Here is a 21,667-nt window from a genome sequence, read left to right as displayed (position 1 = left end):
CTTTTGTGACCATGGAGTACATCCTTAGGAAAAGTTCTTTTCATGAAAAAGCTTCACCAGCACATACTGTGCACTGCTCCAAGGTGCCTGGGGAGAGACTGGAGTGAAGCCAGGGCACCCCGTGGGCTGCCTGCCTCTAGCTGCTGGGTCGCGTGTGAAGTGGGCGTGAGTCGCAGCTCCCTCCAGGAGTTGCTGAAGGCACGTGTGACCATGCTGAGCGCAGTGTTCAGGTCGTTCTCCGTGAGTAGGCACCCTCGCATACACTTGCAGATGTTAGCTGCATTCATGCATTGATTAGGTACTTATTGTACACCTCCTGTGTGCCCAGCACTAAGCTTGTTAACCACCTGTGAAATAAGACGGCTGTTTGTAAGTGGACGAAGGAGCCTCTGATTTTCAGAATTCTGTATCAGCTCGGAGGTCTTGATTGTCTTGTAGTTACAAGGGTTGTCCTGAGATCTCAGAGAGAGAGTGAGCCAGAGAAAGAGAGACTGAGGGAGAAGGGGAGGGAGAGACATGGAGAAATGGAGAGAGAGGGTGGAAATGCTTGCTGTCTGGAAGCCAAGTGGTTGGAGGCTTAAATTAAGAGGTGGTGAAGTGGCAGGTGGCGTGTCAAGCCCACAGTAGCAGAACAGTTCAGTGGAGGCCTGGCTGGAGCTTCATGAACCATGGCTGAGCATTTTTCTGTCCCTCGGCCACACTGGGATCCTCCAGGGGCAGTGTCCTGGGCCTCACCTGATCTTGGGAGCTGATTTTTCTGTCCCGGGGAAGCTGTGTATGGGGTGCTTGCCTGCTGCAGGTGCACAAATGTCCCATAGGGGAGGAAGACATTTCCTCTACCCACTCTGGGTCCTTCTGGCTGGACAATGAATTAAATTCACATAAGACAGAGTAACAGGAGAAAATCAAACAAAGCTTTGTAACATGTATACATGGGAGAGACTCAGGAAAACTAAGCAACTCGCCAAAATGGCCGAGGTTCTCATCTTAAATACCCTCCTCAGCTAGAGGCAAAGGAGGATGTTGGGGGTGGGGGGAGTCAGTTATGGGAGAGTACCAGAAAAGTACAGTAAACAAGAGTGAGGTTATATGCAGATTTAAGTCCTTGCCTCCTGCATTGATGAGAGTTCCTAGAGATAAGGTCATCCCCCCTCCTTCCTGGTACAGAGAGGGAGACACCTTTACAGATGGAGATTTCCCTTACAAATGTAAATGTCTCTTACAAAGGGTAACTTCTGCTTTTCAGAGTTTCTCTTGTCTGCAGTTTTTAAAAGTAACCAGCCCAAAATAATCCTCATGCCAAAGAGACGTATTTTGGGGTGACCAATTCCAGTCCCCCGCGGTCCCATCCGCTTCCCAGGTGCCATGTGAGGACAGATGGGGCCCTCAGCGCCACCCGCAGGATCAGAAACCCAGCATAGCTGGCAAGTGTGTTCAAGGATGGGGCAGGGGGACACAGGAAGGGCTGGGTGGATTCCAAATGAGGAGTGTTTCCAAACCCACGTCTCCTGCAGGGGGCGCACGCTGAGGGCCCCAGAAAGGCTCCTGGCTGTTGGAGCCACGTGGGGCCAGGGTACTGCTACTAGCTGCACAGGTGCCTATTTTCCACCCAGGCCAATGGGAAGAAGAGGTTTTATGTCTCATTGGGTCTCTTCTGCCCTCGATGCCAGTGGCTGTCAGTGTTTTTGGATTGAGACTGACAAATAAAAATGGCAAGCAATAGGATATATTGGAGTATATGAGGAAGCCATTTGGTATAAACCTAATTCGGCCTGACTTTTTTTTTTTTTCAAAAGGGCCTGAGTGTGGCTATTGAGCACGCATTGCATATCTACTTAGACATTTCCTATGGCCAGAACAAAGGCCCTTGAGATAAAGGTGCAACTTTCCCCCACATTAGCATTTCCTTAGGGATAAGCATTTTTCCTTAGGGTAGAAACTGATTGCTGCACTCACCTCCCAGCTCACCTGTGATCACCCAGCTGGAGACAACAGACTGCCACCCTGCTGTGTTCACCGAGACAGCAGACCTACCTGCTATTTCCATCAATCACTGTGCCGACAGAGTAGTCTCACGACTATTGTAAAAGGGACATTTCAATCCTATGTGAAACATCCTCTTTGAGGGTGTATAACCACCCTTATACCCCGACTTCTTTGGAGTGCTCTGTTCCTTTGTGGAAAGACTCTCCCGGGTTATAATCCTCAGATTTAAGCTCAGAATAAACTCACCCAAATTTTCATTTATAGATTGGTTATGGATTATTTTCGTCGACAAGACTCAGTGAGAAATGCCTTTCCATCCCCACCATGGGCGCGCACCCCAGTGTGTACGTGAAACTGAACGGACACTTCCTGGGGCTGCTTCACCCAGCCTGCTGAGGCTTTCTGACAGTGTCTCTTCTAATCTGGGTCACTTTTTAAAAAGCGCTGGTCAGGGCCCCCTAAATCAATAGGTACAAACGACTGCTCTTAGGGATACACACAGCTCTGTGAGTAAGGATTGGAAATATTAGACCTTCTATTGACATTTGTTATTTAAGAATTTTTAACTTAGTTTTATTTTCTATTTTGTGTGGCTTTATGATGCATATAATATAGTGGCACACTAGAAAATATGTCATTTATCGGAGGTGTGTTCCCAGAAATGCTTTCCTGACAGGGGTGCACAGTCACTGAAGAGGTTAGAGGCCCCTGGCCTGGGTCATCGCTGGTGGCCTGGCCCTGGGGTCCACTGGTGAAGCTGCCCCTGCCTGCTGGCTTCTGAACTCTATGCCAGCCATGTCCCCTTACAGTGCTCCCCTGCTCCTTCCTCAGCCACCTACAACCTGTGACCTGTGCAGCAGAAGGACCCTGTGAGGTGTTTACTTCAGTCCTCTGCTTAAAATGGCCAGAAATGCCTTGGCCAGCACACTGGGGATGTGATGGCTCTGTAGGAGGCCCCTCACCCTGCCTGTGCGCTGAGGTCTGCCACCTTCCCACAGAGAGACGCCCCTCGGGGCTTCTTGCAGAAATGGAGAATAAGTGGTGCCTTTTGTTTCCTGAAAAACAACCTTTTTTCTCCTTTTATCTGCAGGCAAAATTATCACAGGGTCTTTATGCTAATCTCAGCGCTTCCAGGAGGTGTCCTCTGGCTCTCGGATGTCCCCCGCCAAGGCTCTAATCCTCACACTTTGCTGCTCATGAGCCTTTTCTCTGACTTGGACACGTTCTCAGCAAATGAGAGAAGTTTTCTGTTTTTTCATTTTAATCTATATCAGACTCCTTCTGGAATCTTTCTTCTCATGGGCCCTGATACTGAAATGAGACCGTGATGCTGGCACAGGAAAGGAACATCACTCAGTGTCAGAGGCTGACCTCAGAGGGGAAGCCTTATTCCCCATGGCAGTTGGGTGAGTGCCCAGGAAGGGAGGGTGGCAGCTCTGCACAGAGGCCCAGAGAGGGGTGCTGTGCGTGTTTTCTGGTTGTAGTGAGGACCACTCACCAAGCAAGGGTGCGCTGACCCTCTCTTGCAGGCCCTCCTGGGACTGGCGGTGGTGGCGAGGTTGTTCCTGGGCTCGCTGCCGTGCCGCAGGTGTGGGTAGAGGACACGGCCCCCCTCTGTCTGCCCTGCCGGCAGCAGGGCCTTGAGGTTCCAGTGGGGATGCTGCCGTTGTCGGCACAAGGGCACGGGGCCGGGGCAGATTTGCCGAAGTGGTCCAAGGCTCGGCCAGACGGCCCCAGCTGCTAGCCATCGTGGCGGGTGAGGCAGCCCCCGCGTGCTCTTCCAGGCGCTGGCGGAGTGGCACGGCCCACTGCTCATGTAAAGCACCCTGCACCTCACGGAGCTGGGGCTTTGTCCACTCCTGGATAATGGGATGCGGAAACAAGTGTCATGTCCCGGTCTCCTTACTTTAGCTGTTAGGCATTATCTCTTCTAAAATCCGCGCCTGTACTAGTCTTTGCGTGCAAGGTTGGGCAACTGCTGTGCAGTTCAGCTGTCCATCTACGTTTGTCTTCATTGCTGGATAGTTCCTGTCTTCAATCTCAATTATCTGAATAGTTGCCTCAGTTCCCCAGCCCACCTTGACAACATAACTGCAGCCTCACCTGTCCCTTCAGTCACCTCGAGAGGGAAGCAACGTGTGAATGCAACACAGAGAGGACAGCATGGAAAAGAGGCAGCTGCCCTGTGCTTGTGCAGTGTGGGTCGCAGGTGGGACTCCCAGCAGCCGGGACCATGGCCCCGCGTCTGGGTTTCCACTACCCTGCTGCAGGGCTTCTGGCCTTGCTGACCACTCTGTAAAAGGTTTAATTCTAAGGATGGGGATCAGCTCAAGGTAGAAGCCTCTCCCGTGGCAGGTGCGCAGCAAACACTTGGGGTTGCGTGAGAGAGCGCCAGGCCGGGGTGCTGGTGCGGGCATTACAGGCGTCCAGGCTTCCACATCCCCAGTGAATGCAAGCTTGGCATTGTTAGCAGACCTTGAGCTCGCCGCCACGGCTCTGAAGTACAAGGTGGGAGCAGATGACCCCCGCCCTTGGAAACCGTCGCTGAAGACCTCCCAGTGCGAGACTCTGCCCGCCCTAATTTTCATGCCAACAAGAAGATCTGATTTATAAAGACCCACATTTGAATCTCCAAGATGAAGCCAGCTCTCTCCAGCTGCCAAAGGCATAGATGCCCCTCAATGAATATGTTAGTTTTTTAACCTAAAGGTGTAGCAAGGTCAGAAAAGCATCCTCATGCTCTGCAGTAGGAGTTCATGATGGTGGATCCAATGAGATGTGGTGGGAAGGTGTGAGCAGTAGCGATAGTGCCAGTGAACTGTGTGATTTGGAACAAGTCATTTAAACTCTCTCCACCTCAGTTCCTCATCTGTAAAATGCCATTTTTAAAAAAAATCTAGTTGCAACCTAGCATGACCCAGGGAAGTACAGAGTGCTGTGGGATTGTGAAGGAAGGGCCATCACAGAGCATGAATAATGATAGCCTCTTCCATTTTTTTTTTTTGGTGAGGAAGATTGGTCCTGAGCTAACATCTGTTGCCAATCTTCCTCTTTTTTTCTTTTTCTTTTTTTTGCTCCCCAAAGCCCCAGAACATAGTTGTATATCCTAGTTGCACGTCCTTCCAGTTCCTCTGTGTGGGATGCCACCTCAGCATGGCTTGATGAGTGGGGCTAGGTCTGTGTCCAGGATCCAAACCTCTGAACCCTGGGCTGCTGAAGTAGAGCTTGTGACCTTAACCACTCTGCCACAGGGCCCGCTCCCTAAAATGGCCATGTTGATGTGGCCTCAGCCGTTGACATCCAGGTCAGATGAGCCCCTGTGGTGCTGTGGGAGATGTGCATGGCCTGTGGCCATCCACAGGCTGCCTGCTTCAACAGCTCAGGCAGTCAGCTGTTGAGAGCACTTATTTCAGCCTTTCCCTTCTAAAGCTCTAGCTGTGCTCAGAGGCTGCCTTCCGGGAGGAGGGTGAGGGTGCCAGAGTTGAAAGGGAATCCTCTATCCCACCAGCCCTGTGGACGATAGCCATGGAGAGCACGGGTGTTCACGGCTGGGACGCGCCGACGAAGATGCCGCACCGTCTCCGCTGCCCCCTCAGGGAGGCGGGAGCACTCGAAATTTCCCCCGACCCGGTTCTAGGCTGGTAAAGGCCATTCCTCGACCACTCTGAGTTTGAGAAATCATAGGCCGACCACCAGGCTCAGTGACCTGTACAGTGCTCGGCCACTGTGGCGGGAGGCATGGATCAAAGGCAGATGCCGAGCCAGAGCCGCTGACGTCGGCCATGTGGACGTTTCCGGGGGAGGCTGCCTCCATGGTGAAGCCCAGGTTGCAAAGCAGTGTTCTAGAAGCTCCAGAGTCAAAGGGCTCCGCCCACAGCAGTAGCCTCATCTCCGGGGGCTGGTAGAGTTGCAGGAATTTGGGGCACCATCCCAGACCTATTGAACTGGAATCTGTGTCTTTGACAACTCCCTAATAATTCGACACACCCTGAAGGATGAACTTCACTCGAGCAGGCTCTCCTGTTACCTGCAGCATCCTCATGACCTCGCACAGGGCCTGGGACATGGGGGGTGCTCAGAGGACATCTGTCGTCTGACGGGGCATCCGGAGATGTGCTGGTTGCGTCCCTTTCGAGTCATAAGCAGCTGCCCTCCAGCCTGCTTGCCCCCTGGCTCCCTGGGTTTCCATGCAGGGGAGACACACATCCCTCCCTGGCGTCGCAGTCGCAGCCCTGTTGCCTGTGCTGTGGGTGTGCTGAAGACTGGACTTCCTGCTCTGGGGCAGGATGGAGGTCTGTGTGCACATCTCTTTCCTGATATTTTTCTTAAGAACTGCTGGGCACCTGCCACCCCACTGTGCTTCCCTTCATATCATCCCGTTGGTCTGTCTTTCCAACCTTATTTCTCCTTTAAAGATTCCTCCTACATACATTCAGTATAAAGTCCTCTCATCAGAGCCAGTGGTTTCAGGGAAACTGCTCTGCCTAGGCCCCCAGATCTGGGCTTTCCTGGACCAAGTTCCCAAATCAGGCACTGGCCCTGGGCTCAGCACGGGCTGCCGGGGCTCTGTGAGCCTGCAGGTGGGAGAGCCTTTTTTCTTTAACCTGGTCCCCAAAGTCAGATGCAGCTGGGGTGCTCGACTAACTCCAGTGTAAGAGACTGTCCTGTGGAACTATGGAAACAATGGAGAGAAGAAACTCTTCAGTTCTTCTTCCATTTCTGGGTGTTCCTATGGTTGGAGGAAAGAGTGGTTGTGGAGCTGATAAAGTTGGTGACACAAAGTCCCGGGAAGAGGGTCGCTAAACCCGAGGCAGAACACAGAGTCCCTGACAGGGGAGCGAACCTGGCTGCCTGTCACATCCCCGTTGGCAAGACTGCACCTGTGGTGGAGGAAATGCACCTGACCGTGAGCTGCACCCCCTGTCTGATGCCACATTCCCAGGAGTGTCCGGATGGTGGGTTGGCTCCTAGAGAGGGGCTTGCACAGAGGCTTCGGAGCAGGTCCTGTGATGGGGCCTCCTTTCCAGTACCGGGGACAGGCCGCGTAATAACAAACAAGCTCAAGACTTTTAAATGTTGGTGCTACCACTTCGTTTCCAATTGTATGGAAGTTAAAAATGTCCTCTGTTTCTATCAAAATACAGTCACAACTGGAATTATTGGATCCATTGGTTAACGACTGATTGTTTTGTTGTGTGAATGAAGAAGCAGTCTGTGTGTCTGTGTGCCTGTCCGTGTGGGCTGGGGGCATCAGCTGCGGGACAAATCTGGTGATCATCTGTGTGCGTGCAGGTGGCGCGGCAGAGCCTTTCATCCCGAGATGAGCATCTTGGCAGGGGAGGGGAGCGTCCAGAGGCAGAGGCCCAGGAAGCACTGGTCCACCTCATCACACACCACCCCTTCACAGCTGGCAGTCAGCAGCCACTCACAGAAGATTCTAGCATTCTGGTTGTGGGGGACTGAGGAGGAAGCCTCCCACGTTCGTTCACTGCCTCCCCGGCCCTCCTTCAGGAACTTGGTCTAATGGGCCAGCATCCCCCGGCCTGGCGAGGCGGGCCTGCAGCGCCCTGGCGGGGGACACAGAGCCATCTGGTTTCCCTGTGGTGTGGAGGCCTGTGGGCGAGAGGAGAGGAGTGTGAAGAACCCGGAAATCGTGCTGCCCCTCGCCAGTCTGATGCGGAAGGTGCTGTGGCAGGCGGATGCTGGCAGGTGACGGCGTCCTGCAATAACTGGCCCCTGTGGACGTGTGGGCAGAGAGGTCTTCTAGCTGCGATGGCACCGGGTCTGCCAGCTGCCAGACCCAGCCTTGGATGCCGTGCAGTGTGGCTGAGTGTGGCTCGTTGGGAAGATAGCCAGCTTCCTGGCCGTGAGTTTCGCCTGCAGGCCTCAGTCGCAGAGGAGCAGCACTCGCCTTGGATTCTGCAGACCCGTGGTCGGTCTATTACCACCATGCCTGTCCAGGCAGGTCTAGCAAACCGAGGTCTCCCGTCATGTCGGCGTTGCTGGCTAGTCCTGTATACATATGGCTCCAACAAGAAGCCACTGGTCACAGAAGCAGAGATTTGGGGAACAAGATAAAACTGAACTGCTTCTCTTCATCGGAGGGCCCTTCCCTGGAGTCTCCTTTCCCCGCAGAGACAGATGGTAGGGACTCTGCACTCCCGAGGAAATGCACGAATTCACCTCTTGGAGCAGAATTTCTTGCTTTTAATACTCCTACTTTGTTGAAAGCACCCATCTTTAATGGAGATTTACTTGCCCAGCTTCCAGCACCTGGCCTGGGCTCTGGGTTGTTCAGGCACGAGTGAGAGGCATGTGTCCCCTACCCCAGTCCTCCATCCAGGTGGAGAGGCAGGATGGTCCAGTGCCAGCAGCCTCTGGAGACACGTGCTGAGGACTGACGCATGCACTGCTGAGCCGCCTGGCAGTCGGTGAGCGATGGCAGAGCTTTCTCGGCTGCTGTGGTGTCAGCTCAGATTATGGTTCCGTGTGGTGTGTTCTGGGCGAACCTCCACCTGACCTGGATTTCCTGATTTTGAAAATAGAGTTTCTGATACCAACTCAACAGAGTCACAGGGAAATTAAGACACTCTGAGTCGGTTGCTTGGGGGAGGAACAGGACTGTTTCAGCCAGCCTCAGGCATTACCAGTGGTGTTATTTCTGAATAATAAGGTTCCAAGTGGAGACACTGGCAGCGAGGGGTTAGACCGTGTTCCGAGGGTGACAAACAAGGTGTTGTGCTGTTGCTTCCAGCTTCTCTATTTTGCTCCTGGCCCCGCAGCAGGGTGCAGAACACTGGGGTCCAGGAGGCCCGCCCTTGGGTGTTTGGAGCACCCCTCGCAGGGCTGTGGAGGGAGCAGGACTGGTTGTGCTTTGAGCTGGCACTGCTGAGAAAGCAAACGAATGAGCCATAAAATAGAGCAACACAGCTGAGCCTGGCTGGAGGACATGTTTCAAAGGAAGTAATCCTGGACTTAGATCACACGTTTTTGGGGCCTGGAGAGTTTTTCATAACCGCCCTCTGAAAGACAAGTGTTTGTCATGGAAATGCTGACAGCCCCACGCCTGGGCCGTGGGCAGCGCCCGGCCGTGCAGCTGCCACTGATGCGTGAGCTCACAGAGGCGGCACCGCTCATGGGCTTGTCTCTTTAACGCATCAACAACATGCTCTCAGCTGCAGCCCCGGGTGGTGCGTGCTGAGTGAGGGCTGGGGGAACTTCCTAACCCAGGCCTGTGGCAGAACACGCCGCACGAGGGGGGCCTGCCCCCTCCAGCCCACTTCTGCTCAGCGAGAACGAGGACGTGGGCGAGGCTCCCGCCAGGGACCTGCTGCTCCACGGCTTGTCCCAGTTAGCCTTTGCCAGCCTGTGGGATCTCCCACCTCTCTGGTCTCCCATCCCATCCCATCTGAACCTCATGCACCCTCCAGACCCTGTTCAGTGCCTTCTGCATGGAGCCTTCGACCTGCCCCGTGGCCTCTGTTGACCACCCCTCTCCAGATTGTGCCTTGTCCTTGGCACCAAACTGCGCCTGCTGTCCTTGCATTTGCTCCCGTTGGCCCTTTTGTGACCCCTTTGGGATCCCTTTTCCTGCAGGTGTGTGCAGCGTTACAGGAGGCCCCCGTGCTGCCTCTCCCCTCCCCTCTCAGGCAGGCAGCCACCCTCGGCGGCGGGAGACCTGCACAAGGCAGCCCAGCACTACAGGGAGGTGTCAGCGGCTGACCCGGAAAGCCCCCCGACCCGCCCTCTCCACCAGCAGCCTGAGGCCTCTCCGTCGGAAGTCCCTTTAGCCCAGGCCGCTGCGCAGGGGAAGCTGTACCCCGCCTGCATGCGGGGCAAGGGCGCAGTTGGGGGCCGCCAGCACGGGGACGTCCCCTTGCTGATGCTTCCCGGGACAGCACAGCTTGGCCAGTGTGAAGAAGGGAGATAAGTCTGTGGTGTGCCCTACTCCACTCTCACTGGCCCTCGCCCTGCCCTGGTGGCTCCTCCCCCGGACACTCCATGCCACAGTTGGGCCCTGGCAGCAGACTGTGGGTGGACAGTCCCGGCCACAGTGAGTCCCATCCCAGGTTCTACACAGGGGACTGGCTCCAGGGTCACCTTTGACCCCATGGTGCTCTGTGGAGGCCTGCTTGTGGGTCTGGGGGTCTCTTCAGACCCTGAGGCACCTGCTGGGCCTTGACCTGGCATGGCTAGCTCTGCCTGGACACACCAAAGCTCTGGGTCTCTGAGCCTGAGGCCCATGGGTCAGCTCGGCCCTGCTGGCCTCCAGTGTTCACTCTGTGGTGGGAGTTCTCCCTGCCCCCCATGCACAGTGTCTTCTAGAGCCCCCTCCCCTGATTGTGGGAGGACTGTGAGGGTGTTCTGCTGACGGCAGCTCGAATCCTGGTGGGCAGTGGGTCCACTCAGCCTTCTGGACTGCCAGAGACAGCACATTTCTCTGTCTAGTCCTCCTTTTTCCTTTTCTACTTTTCTTCTCTGATTCTGTCACCATGGCAAGGGCAGCATGCAGCACACATCGGGTGGCTCTGTGCCGTCGGAGAGCACTGGTCTGCCAGGGAGAGCGTGCCAGCAGGGCATCCTCCTTCCCACCCGCCTCTGGTCCACATTCCAGGAGCCACGCAGACCTCTCTCTGCAGGCGTCTCGGGGATGCTCGCCTGCGCTGGCCTCGGTGGTCACACAGGAGAACCGCGGCTGAGACCCAGATTGTGAAGCGAATTTTAGGAAAACAGGTGCCTCTTTAGAGTGGAGGGACCTTCCGCCTCGGAGCCACTGAGAAGACGTGGGCAGAGAACACATCTGTCCGCCTGGAGCGCATGACGGGCCTGGCTCTTTCTGCCAGTTCCACGTCAGGTTGGGGGTGAGCAGGGCCAGAGCCTGCAGACCCTCAGGCTTCTCTGTCACCTTCAGAAAGCAGAGTCCAGTGGGCAGTGACTGTCCTCAGGGTGTTTCCCTCTGGGGACCATGCAGAGCTTATGTCTGTAGGCTAGAAATTTGGGTCTGTGGTGTCTGGAGAGAAGAAAAAGGGAGCCAGGGATGGAGAGCCTTGGAAAGCCGGTGGTGCACTGCCAGTTTCTGCTCTGGCCGCCGTCTGGATCCGTGAGAGTGCGGCAGCCTCTGTCAAGAAGCTGGCTGGGACCCATGCCCTGGCATAGAGGTCACTGTGACTGCTGCTGTCCAGCCAGCAGAGCCCAACCATGCGGGACAGAGACCATAGGCCAGGTGTTCTGGAGCCCAGGACACCCGCAGCCCTTTCTGTTTGGTGAAGAGAAAATAAAAAGCAACAGCTTGCGTTCCCTCATGTTTGACTCTGTCAGAGGGCTGCTGGCATTTACTCAATTTCTCCTACTTCCGGAAGGATGAAGGGGAAAGATGGAATTTGACAGGCATCTATTAGCATAATAGCATTTATTTGACCTGTCTTGTGGAGGTGATCCCAAGCTGATTCTCACATCACATTTTCTTCCTGGCCACACTGAACACACAATACCTAGTTCCTTCTGCTCCCTTCCTTCAGTTGCCAAAAGTTCCCCTTTAGATATGAACTTAAGTTGAGCCAAGCACAGCCTAAGAGGAAAGGGGCTCCATCGTACACCTTGAATGGAAGACTTGCTCAAGATGTGAGAATGAGGGGGACACGATGGTTCCTAGATGGTGAATTGACCGTTTATCCGAACTTAAGCCCACGTGAGCACAGGCTGCTCCTCAGCCTCCAGGCGCCCCCAGTACAGCCTGAGATGGAAGGCTGTGTTGGCGGCCTGGACACTGACCCCCGTTTCCACAGGTGCTCATGGGAGCACCTCCATCCCACTTTTCCTGATAAGCACCAAGCAGGATCAAACCTTCACCAAAACAAACTCTTCCCTGTAAAAGCACCTGCTGTTTCGTGGGACAGGTGGGGAGGAAAGGGAAGGAGGAGTGTCCCATCCTTGCAGAATCTCCAGATGCGGGTCAGGTCAGCTCTGAGTCCTGATACCCTGAGTGGAGTCTTTTGCTGGAAAGAGCATCCACAGCTCCCACTCACCAGGCCCACTGTCCTGCCACCTGTGGTCCTCGTGTTTAGAGAGTGCATTCTGGTCCCACGCCTGGAGATCTCCTCCCAGAGGGACCAGAGTTCTGCAGGGCGCACCAGGACTCTGTTGTCTTGGTGGACGTAGGACTGCTGGCTGGCGTTTCTTCCCCCTCTCCGTCGGGTCCCTTGCTCTCTGCAGGTCTGCATCTGCACCCCACAATGGGCAGTCCAGGAAAGGAGGGGGCTACACTGGGGCAGACACGGTAGCCAGCCCTTGGGAAACACGGCTGCTCCAGGAGCCTTTCCATATAATCTGCAGATGTCACTCCGGCCTTCCTCGTGCTTTGTCATGGCACTTTTCATACTGGATGCCCCATTAGAAAGACCTGACCGCTCTGAACGCATTGTCCGTTTTTAAATGTGAGCTCAGGCTGGGAGAGCACAGAGCTGGATGTAGATGTGACCATTGCCTGATGAAACCTCCTTCTCCCCCTTTCTCACCTAGCTCAACGACTCCGCCAAGCAGCTCATGGAGTTGGACAAGCCATGCCCAGCTGCTGTGTCTGGCTGCCATGCCTCGTTGCCCTCTGACCCTCGCTCGGCGGCCAGTGTGGCCCCAGGGCCCACGGTAAGCAGCACAGGGGCAGTCAGTGCCTTTCAGCGGCGTGTGGACAGCAAGAAGAATACCAAGAAACGCCACTCGTTCACCGCGCTCAGCGTGTCGCACAAGTCCTCTCAGGCCTCCAGCCACAGGCATTCCATGGAAATCAGTGCCCCGGTGTTGATCAGCTCCAGCGACCCGCGGGCCGCAGCCAGAATCGGGGAGCTGGCTCATCTGTCGTGCAGTGCTCCCACCCAGGTAACGTCCTCAGGGCGTGGATAGGGAGGCGCCAGGTATGCACCCCTGGGGTCTGGGGCCTCCATCTTCAGCTCCATGCTCAGCATCCTATCCCCTACACGAGCAAGAAGGAGCCATGGCAGCAGTGCCCTTTGAGGTCGACTGTGGCTCCTTCTCACAGCCTAGCCTTGGGGGCCCCCAAGGCCATGGTAGGAGGTGTGTCTCCCTGTCATAACCAGAGTGAACATGCGACTGGTGCTCCCTGCGTTCAGAAGATGACCTAGTGGTGTGTGAGGTGCTTTTGATGGCCCACGACACAGCCTTTGAATTACACAGGTTCACTGCACGGGAGGTGTCCCATCTTAGCCCATCGAGCTGTGCCGTGGAGAACACCTTGGTTTGGTGCCAGTGTGCTTTTAGCATCTCTGGGACACTTGCTGACTTCCTTCCCTTTCAACAAAGAGAGAAGGGCCAGAGCTCAGAACTAGAGTTAACTACATTGTTTAGTACTTTCATTATTTTTACAGATATCTTCTATTTCTAGATATGGCGCTGGCTCCATTCCACTAGTAAGATAAAGGAGAGGGGAGGGACATTTTTCTCAATCAACCAGCCAAAGGTGGCCCTGGAGCCCCCAGGCCCATGCTTGCCCATGGGGTATCTGGTCCCTACGTCCTGTAATTCGTGGGTAATAAGTCCAGGGCTCAGGCTCCCTCAGTGTCTCCAGGGGGTTCTGAAACAGGAGTGAGTAGGGCCCGTGGACGTTAGCAGAGCTCTCTGGCACTCTCTTCCTGCACCCTGCGGGCTTGCACGCCTAGGTGCAGGATCTGGTGTTCTCTCTGCCTCTCCCTCATGCTCACCTGGTCTCAACCTTCCTGCTGCCATGGCTCTGAATTAATAGGAACAGAGGGAGCATTCCTGGACTCTGCACTCTGAGTGTACTGTAGATAGCCCCCAGGGCAGAAAGGGAACAGATATTTTTTGCTTGAGGAAGATTGTCCCTGAGCTAACATCTGTATCAATCTTCCTCTATTTTGTATGTGGGACGCCACTGCAGTGTGGCTTGATGAGTGGTGTGCAGGTCCGAGCCCAGGATCTGAAACTGTGAACCCCAGGCTGCCAGAGTAGAGCACACGAATGTAACCACTGCACCACCAGGCAGGCCCCAGGAATAGATTTTGAAAAAGATTTGCGCCCCACTTTTTTCCACCATGAGTTCAGTGCTGAATTACTTGTGCTAGAGATGATGGGGACCCTGGGACCCATTTTCCAGCAGTTATACTTGAAGTGAAAGTTGTGACCAGGCTCTGGACTTTAGTGGGCTCATCAAAAGGGGTGAGAGATCAAGCCAGAGGTTCCCACTGTCTCCTTTTCTGCTTTAATTCAACTATTGGGAGACAGGGTGGCACTGGGCAGCTGTGAGTTAAGGGCAAGCCACCGTATGCTGCGATCTGCGGGCACCAGCCTGCTGTCTGAGGTCGGGCTGCACCCAGAGACCAGCCCCCCGGGCTCTGCCATCCACCCTGGCACTGTCTTCCTGGTTCTTTATGGCTTGGCCTCATGCGTCACACTGGGACGTCCACCCCCTGGCCCACCTGAGGACTCCCCCAGGGTTGCTAAGGGCGTGCCAGGCAGGTCCTGCAGTTGGTCACGGTGCCACATGTATCCCCCTACCCCATGCCGGACACACTCTGCAAGGGGAACTCAGTCCCAGAGTTCTGTGCTTGGGGGCAAACTGGGACTTTCTGGTCATGCACCTGGAGAAACCCAGCGTCATTGCAGGCAAGTGTTCATCCAGGAGTGGAGGCCTCCGCATGCCAGGCTGACGTCATGGGGACAGGCTCTGGGATGGCACAGCAGAAGCATTGAGGCTCCTCAGTACCCAGGGGCATGGGGCAATTCCAGCTGGCCCCAGCGAGTGTCTAGCCAGCCTCCTACCAGCCGGCAGCCCCTCGAGACTCGTTGTGTCCATCCAGGCTGTGACAGGTGTATTCACCAACAGGATGAGTTCTTAGCCCCCGTGAGATGAATAAGACTGGTCATCTAGCACCCAGGCCAGGTCTGCCCGCACGGGTGCACCCCCTTGCCTACACACCCAGGGCTTCTTGAGCTGTGAGGAGCAGAGGTTTCGTAAGGCCTTGAGTCCTGGATCCCAGTGAATTTTCTTCTGGAGATCAAGGGTGGCTACTGTCACTGACAGTCACTGAGCCTTCACTGAACATTGCAAAGGATCCATAGCAAGCTCCAAGCTGCAGCCCTGGCTGCCTGGAAGCACAGCCAGCTGGAGGGGAGAGGAGACCTTGGGTGAGTGGCTCCAGCTGAGTTCACCTGTGAGACAGGCCCTGATGGTGCCACACACGCATGTGCAGGAATCTACAGATCAGACGGGAACACCCAACGTGAGACGATTGTGCTGCTATTTAATTGACTTGATTCTAAAACCCTATGGAGGAAGATGCCCACCCTCACCCACACACGAGCATCGGTGTGGCGGTGCACTTGGGGGGGACACGTGGACAGGGAGCCCTTGGTAGCTGAGTTCTGGTTCATCAACATCACTGCTTCTTCTTGCGCTCTTGTGTGTTTCTTCAAAATGAAGAGCAAGTAGGGGCTGTGGTTTCTATGGACATAGCTCTACAAAGGCATTTTCTCTGCTTCTCAGACTGAACGCAGTGAGCATCCTTAGGCCGAAGCCTCAGGGTCCTAGCGCAGGGAGGCACGTCCAGAGAGCCGGGGGTGTGCTTGCTCCCACGGCCCCGCCCAGTCTCCTCCCTGTTCTGATCTCACCTCCCACTGGGCTTCTTGGCACATCTCAGCTTCCTGCCCTGCGTGGCACTCTCCCCATCGGGAGAGCCAGGAGGTTTCATGATCTCCATTCATAGATGAGGAAACTGAGGCCCCGAGGGCGTGAGTAACGTCTCAGCCTGTGCCGTCCGACAGCCCTCCCTGCCCCCTGGCTCCCGTCAGGAGTGGTGTGGACATGAGTCTGGGACATGGATATCGTTTAACTCTTTCTCTTCTGTAAGATGTACAGGGTTGCCCTCAGGCCAGAGGAGACGAAGCAGGAGCACACTAGCCAGGCCCTGCAGAGCCGCTGGCGCTCGCCTCTCCCTCTCCTTAGTCTTAGTCTGGGACCCGGGGAACCTCTCTGAGCCTGAAGAGTTGCCATCAGAGCCAAGTTCAACGCTGTCCTTGCACCTCTTAACCCTGGGAGAGCTGCCCACTCTCTTCTCCTGGAGCCTCAGTTTCCTTGTCTGTTGAGTGGAGCGACGGCAGTCGAGTTGCTGTGAGGGTGAAGTGCATGGACACAGGCTGGCGTCTCCTCATCACAGCACATCATCGTTGGCTGTGGTGGTTCTCTCTGCTGCTCAGGGAATCAGGGAACGAATCACCAGCCCCAAGACATCCGATGTGACACTCGGGACTCCGGGCGCCTCTTCTATTCTAAGCCGCTGCTCTCTGCTCTGAGATTCTCTCTGCTGTGGCACTGTGCTAGAGCCGAGCCGCGAGGTCCCGAAGGCTGGTGGTGGATATGGAGTGGGTGGGGTCAAGGCTGCCTGCTGTCACACCTCCTGTCATGGGAGCTGGCTTGACTAGCATCCCCATAAGCCAGTGTCCCTTCCCAACTGTCAGACGCTCAGTCTGTCCCCAGTGACAGCCAGGCAGGCTGGTGTGGTCCAGTGCCCCTGGCTTCAGAGGTCCGTCAGAGAAATCTGAGGACCCCACCTGGAATCCACTGAGGTGAGTTCCAGCCTTGGCTGCACATTGTTATCACCTGGAGGACTGAACAAATTCGCATGCCAGCTGCCCCCAGCACAGCACTGGCCTCACAGCACTGAGGTGATTGGTCTGGGGTGTGGCCTGGGTCTGGGGACTTCAGAATCCCTGCCCCGGGTGGCACAGCCAGGCTGAGCAGCACCGCCGTCTCAGAGGGCACTGCCCCCTCTCAACTCCAGGCTGTGCCACGGGCCATGCCTGAACCTGGACCCCAAGCCCACAACGTCCTGGTGCCCCCAGGACTGCAGGGTTCCCTGGGGCACAGGACTTCAGTGCTAGAACCAGGATGGTCCTGGCACAGCAGGACAGTTGGCCACCCTGGAACATTTCTCTTTTGCTCAGTAGTCTCCAAAGGGAGGTGTCTGGAGGTTTTCAACAGGATGTCATGTGGTCCTCTCTGCAGGGCCTGTGTTGGGTCCCAGAGGCCCCAACACAGGGAAGGCCTGGTTGCTGCTCCTATGGGCGACAGTGTAGGAGATTTAAGTGAGGGCCAGAGACACTACTCTAGGCCAGGCTGTCGCTCCTGGCACCCTAGACCCCTGTGTGGTGTGCGCTTTTCCACTTGGGAGGCCTTTAAAACATTCCGATCCCAGGGCCCAGTGAAACCCAAGTCAGCGAGGGAGGGTGGATTCCATGTATCAGGCCTGTGTGCAGGGATGCTGTGTAACAAACAGCAGGGCCTGGGGGCTCTGTGGGGCTTCTGTCCAGGTGGGCTCAGGTCTGCTCCGTGGGCCTCATTTTGATGCCCAGGCGGAAAGCAGAGGTGTCCTGGGGTTTGCCATACTTGCCTGGCCTCTCAAGGCCTAGACTTGGGCCCAGCAATGGGCAGGCCACACTGACGTGGTAGGGAGGGAGGGAACAGTGCCAAGAACGCTGTCCTCCCCTGGAGTGCTCCATGCCCTCCGGTGCTTCTGCTGGGACCCTGCCCGGCGCCTGGGCAGCAGGCTGTGGCCTCTGGGCAGTTTTTGTACATCTCTTGCTCTAACAATGACTCTTATATTTTTTAAGGGTTGTTTAAAAAAGAAGCGGGGAGAGTGGGTGGGAGAGGAAGAGGAAGAAGCAACCCAGAACCTGAAATACTGCCTCCCTGGCCCTTTCCCAAGAAGGCTGGAGGCTGTGGCTGTGCCAGCGTGGGCCCTGAAAGGGAAAGCGAGCTGTGGGGAAAAGAAAGGAGGAAACTGGCCGGTGAGTAAGGTCGCTGAAAGGCCAGCTTGGGAGGAGGGATTCCAAAACAGGAAAGGAAGAAGGCTTGGATTTCGGGGCCTGACATGGAAAGGCACTAATTTCCCGTCCTCCCCCAGTCCGGAGCTTGTCTGCCTGTGGTGAGGGGCGGTGGAAAATGTGGGAGATTCTGGAATGTGCTCCTTTCTCCCTTCCGAGTATCCTGTGGGACAGCAGCCTGGGTCTCATAAAGGTTTCTGCACACCAGATGACCACATGAGAACATCCTAAAGGCTGCAGACTCAGGGGCCCAGTGATTTGTTCTGGGAGCCAGGGGCGCAGGGAAGAAGGAAGGTGGCCGAGCGGCTGCATCACTGGGGCTGCTGCCCTTCCGGGAGGGTGCCGTGGGTGCTGCAAGGGGCTTGGAGCTGCACTGCCAGGCTGATGGCGGTGGCAAGAAGGGGGAGGTGTTGAGCCCTCTCTCTCTCCCCCTCCCCAGGCAGCTGCTCCTGGAGGCCTGTCCCTACCTCTGACACGCTTCTGCTTTCTCACGTCGGATGCGCTCCGCTCTGCAATCTGACCTCTTCCTCCACCCCTGCTGCCAAAACCCAGCTGGCCAAGGTCACCAGTGCCTGGGCCCAGTGTCCTTGCCCTGTCTTTCTCATCCTTGACATCTCAACAGCATTGGACACGAGGACAAGACCCCTTCGAGAATCTCTCCCACCTTTGCCTCTGGGACCTTTTCGTGCAGTTCAGAGCACTCATCTGGCCCGTCTGTGGACCCTCTCTCTTTAACCTCACGAGAACATCCGTGCTGCCCTGGCCTCCCTTTTCCATCCTGTGCTGCTCTCCCATGGGGTTCTCAGCCAGCCACAGCTGACCCTCAAATGTCTAAACTCTGCCCTGCAGGACCTTTTCTAACCTCTAGCTTCTTTTTCCTGCCATCTGATGGCTTCACTTGGAGAGGCACCTCAATTTCAGTAGATGCCGGAAGAGAATAATTGTCCTCCTCTTGCCTCAACCTAGTTAGCCTTTCTTTATTGCATCCTAGCACAGATTCCTGAAGCGAAGACCCGACATCTTCCAAACTCTCTCTCCCTGTCACCTCTGCCATCCGACCAGGATCTCAGCTCTAACCCCCAAACTTTTCTCCCATTGTGTTAGTCAGGGTGAGGCAGGTCATCTGCTCTGACAGACAACGCCAGATCCCAGTTGGTGTAACACAGTGAACGTGTGTCCTGTGCTTCAGCAGTGGGTCAGGTGGCTCTCCTGAGTGGTGAGCTCAAGCAGGACACGGTGTCCCACCTGCTTCCTCTTGTAGCTCTGCCACCTCAGCACGTGGCCTGCAGCAGGAAGGGGGCATAGAGAGGTGCCTGGACACTTAAGTGCCTCAGCCTGGAAGTGATACCAGTCACCTCTCCTCTCTGTTCATTCGCCAGAACTCGTCACCCTGCCCAACCTAACTGTAAGGGGGCTGGGCCACGTGGAGCAGCACGTGCTGGTGTATCAGACAGACTGTGTGGTCCCAGCCACACCCATGGTGTCCCGTCTCTGCGTGACACCAACTCTGGCTGGGTGCAGGCACCCCTCAGCCCTCACCAAGACCACGTCAGCTGATTCCTAACTCCCTGCTTCTGCATCCTCTTGACCCACATGTAATAGGATTGATCTTTCCACAAATGCTTCTGGAGATTCCCCACTGCCTTAGGATAAACTCCAGCTCCATAGCTGGGCCTGCAGAGCCCTTTAAACTTGGCCCCAGTTTGTCTTCCTAGCCTCCCCCCAATCACTGTCCACTCCTGCACTGTCTGCACAGTCCCACTGCCTGTGGCCCCCATGCTGGGCTGGCTCCATCCGGCTCACCCCTCACAAGACTACAGCAACTGATTCCTTTGCCCGGGCTGTTCCTGCTTTCCACTCACCCTCTTCTCTTCTTACCCGCCCACCACACAATACAAAGACACATCCCGATTTGGAATGTTCCAGCACACCCTTTGTAGCTATCTGAAATTTTCACTTCCCCTGTACAGCTTTCCATGGCTCCAGATCACCTTTCCACCAACCAAGTTAATTCCCCCATTGTATCTGTGCCTGCAGGACTTTCTGCACACTCTGTCATGGACCATGTTGCCTTTGTCATATGTATATATATGGCTGTCTCCCGTTACTCCTGGAGTTAGACGCCCTTGAAGTCAGGAACTGGGTGTCGTTCGCTGTATCTTGGCACCTAGGCCACAGTGGGGTTCACATCCGTTCGCTTTCTCCTTGGAGGACCACGGGACCCGAGTAAGCCTCTCTGCAGACCTGATGATTTTGCACGTCAAACACCGTGGCGCCAGAAGTGCCATGTGACCTTCCCGACCGTTGCCTGGCTCCGCATGGCCTTCAGGTCCGGGTCAGCGGCTGCAGAGGGGGTGCAGCTGCGAGGTGACCAGCTGAGGGGTTCCCAGGGGTGTGGGGTCGGGCTGAGCCTCCAGTGCACACCCTGCTCACATTTGCACCCTTGTGAGCTGTTTCTCCCTGCCCTTTGGAGAGGTCGGGGGCAGTGCAGTTCGCCGGTGAGCACCGGAGCAGCACCCTGTGTGGCCTCTCATCAGGGAGGGGGAGGGTCATCAGAGGGGAGGAGAAGTGACGAGGCCATGCAGATCGGCTCCACCTTTAAGAAGCCAGATACTTGCTTGTGGAGGTCATTGGGTCAAATCAGGAAATGATTCCTCACATTTTAGAACAGTTCTCTCATAAACCAAATAAGACTCCCAGCGTAGGAGTCATCACTGAAATGCCTGAGGCTGCCAGGGGCACGCAGCTCTGCAATGCCCTGTGTCAGTCGGTGATCCAAGTTCCACGCCACAGCCGGCAGCCCAGGCCCTAGAGGCTGCCTCCTACACACACACTGCGTGTGCATCTTGGGCAGTCGAGCTTCTCCACAGTGCCTTCCCCCAGGACACCAGCAGGCGCCCCCAAGCCAAGTCTGGCCCGCTGCCTGTTTGAGTAGATAAAAGCTGTATTGGACACAGCCACACCCACTAATCTATACATGGTCTGTAGCTGTTTTCAGGCCACAACAGGAGCTGCATGGTTGTGACAGAGATCCTATGACCCGCAAAGCCTGAAAGATTATATTCTGGCCCGGTGCAGAAAGCACTGGCTCACCTCGGTCTAGAATGTCACTGTGGCAGGGGTGGGCAATGCAGTGATGCATGCAATGGCCCTTAAGGCTTACATGGAGGTGACACACTGACCTCGGCTCACGTTTCAGCAGCCGAAGCAAATCCTACAGCCCTGTTCTGCTTGCAGTGGGTGAGAGGGAAGTCCAGCAGGTGTCCCTGAGGAGGACAGCCCGAATGCTCGTGAACAGCCCCCTGAGGCCTTTCCCCCGGAGCCTCCCTCTGTGCTTGTAGGTCAACTGATTAACACAGAAGTGGGGAAACTTGTGGAGGTTTAACTCTGCTTGGAAGATTCTGGGGTATCTTTAAAATGCATCCCCACCTGCCGCAGGAGGGCATGCGGTGTTGCCTTTCCTCTGTCTCCGCAGGATGCACGGCTCAGCAGGAGGCGGTGCTGGAGTCCCCAGCCGTGCAGCCTCCTGGCTGGAGCCCTCACCTGCAGAGCACAGGCTCCTGCCTGGCCGAGAACCAGTGCTTATTTTTAGTGTTTTCAGAAAGTTACAAACTTAATTCCATGCCTTATAAGGAGGAAAAAAAAAGAACCAAGTGAACGTGGAATGAATAAAATAAAATGCCAACCTGAGGACCTCGGGCGAGAAGAGCTTTCTTTGGCAAGTCTGGGAACTGCTGCGCATCCATGACTTAACCAGCTGTGCTTTGAAGGTGAGGACAGAGAACACGGGGCCTGCCTGTGACTTGGCTCTGTTTTTGTCAGCTGCCAGGCT

The 21,667-nt window shown here is 55.6% G+C and overlaps 1 protein-coding gene across 2 annotated transcripts in view; it reads left to right on the top strand.

Annotated features, from left to right (window-relative positions):
- SH3RF3 (SH3 domain containing ring finger 3) overlaps window positions 1-21,667 on the top strand; it is a 346,149-nt gene that overhangs the window by 222,754 nt on the left and 101,728 nt on the right. For both annotated transcript variants that reach the window (XM_046663562.1, XM_046663563.1), the window contains exon 4: window positions 12,505-12,858. In XM_046663562.1, coding sequence (XP_046519518.1) covers window positions 12,505-12,858 — 354 coding nt within the window. The remainder of the gene's footprint in view (window positions 1-12,504; window positions 12,859-21,667) is intronic.

This window comes from Equus quagga, chromosome 5, assembly GCF_021613505.1.
Source record: "Equus quagga isolate Etosha38 chromosome 5, UCLA_HA_Equagga_1.0, whole genome shotgun sequence".
Lineage (NCBI taxonomy): Eukaryota > Metazoa > Chordata > Mammalia > Perissodactyla > Equidae > Equus > Equus quagga.
This window is presented reverse-complemented; position numbering and strand designations above follow the sequence as displayed.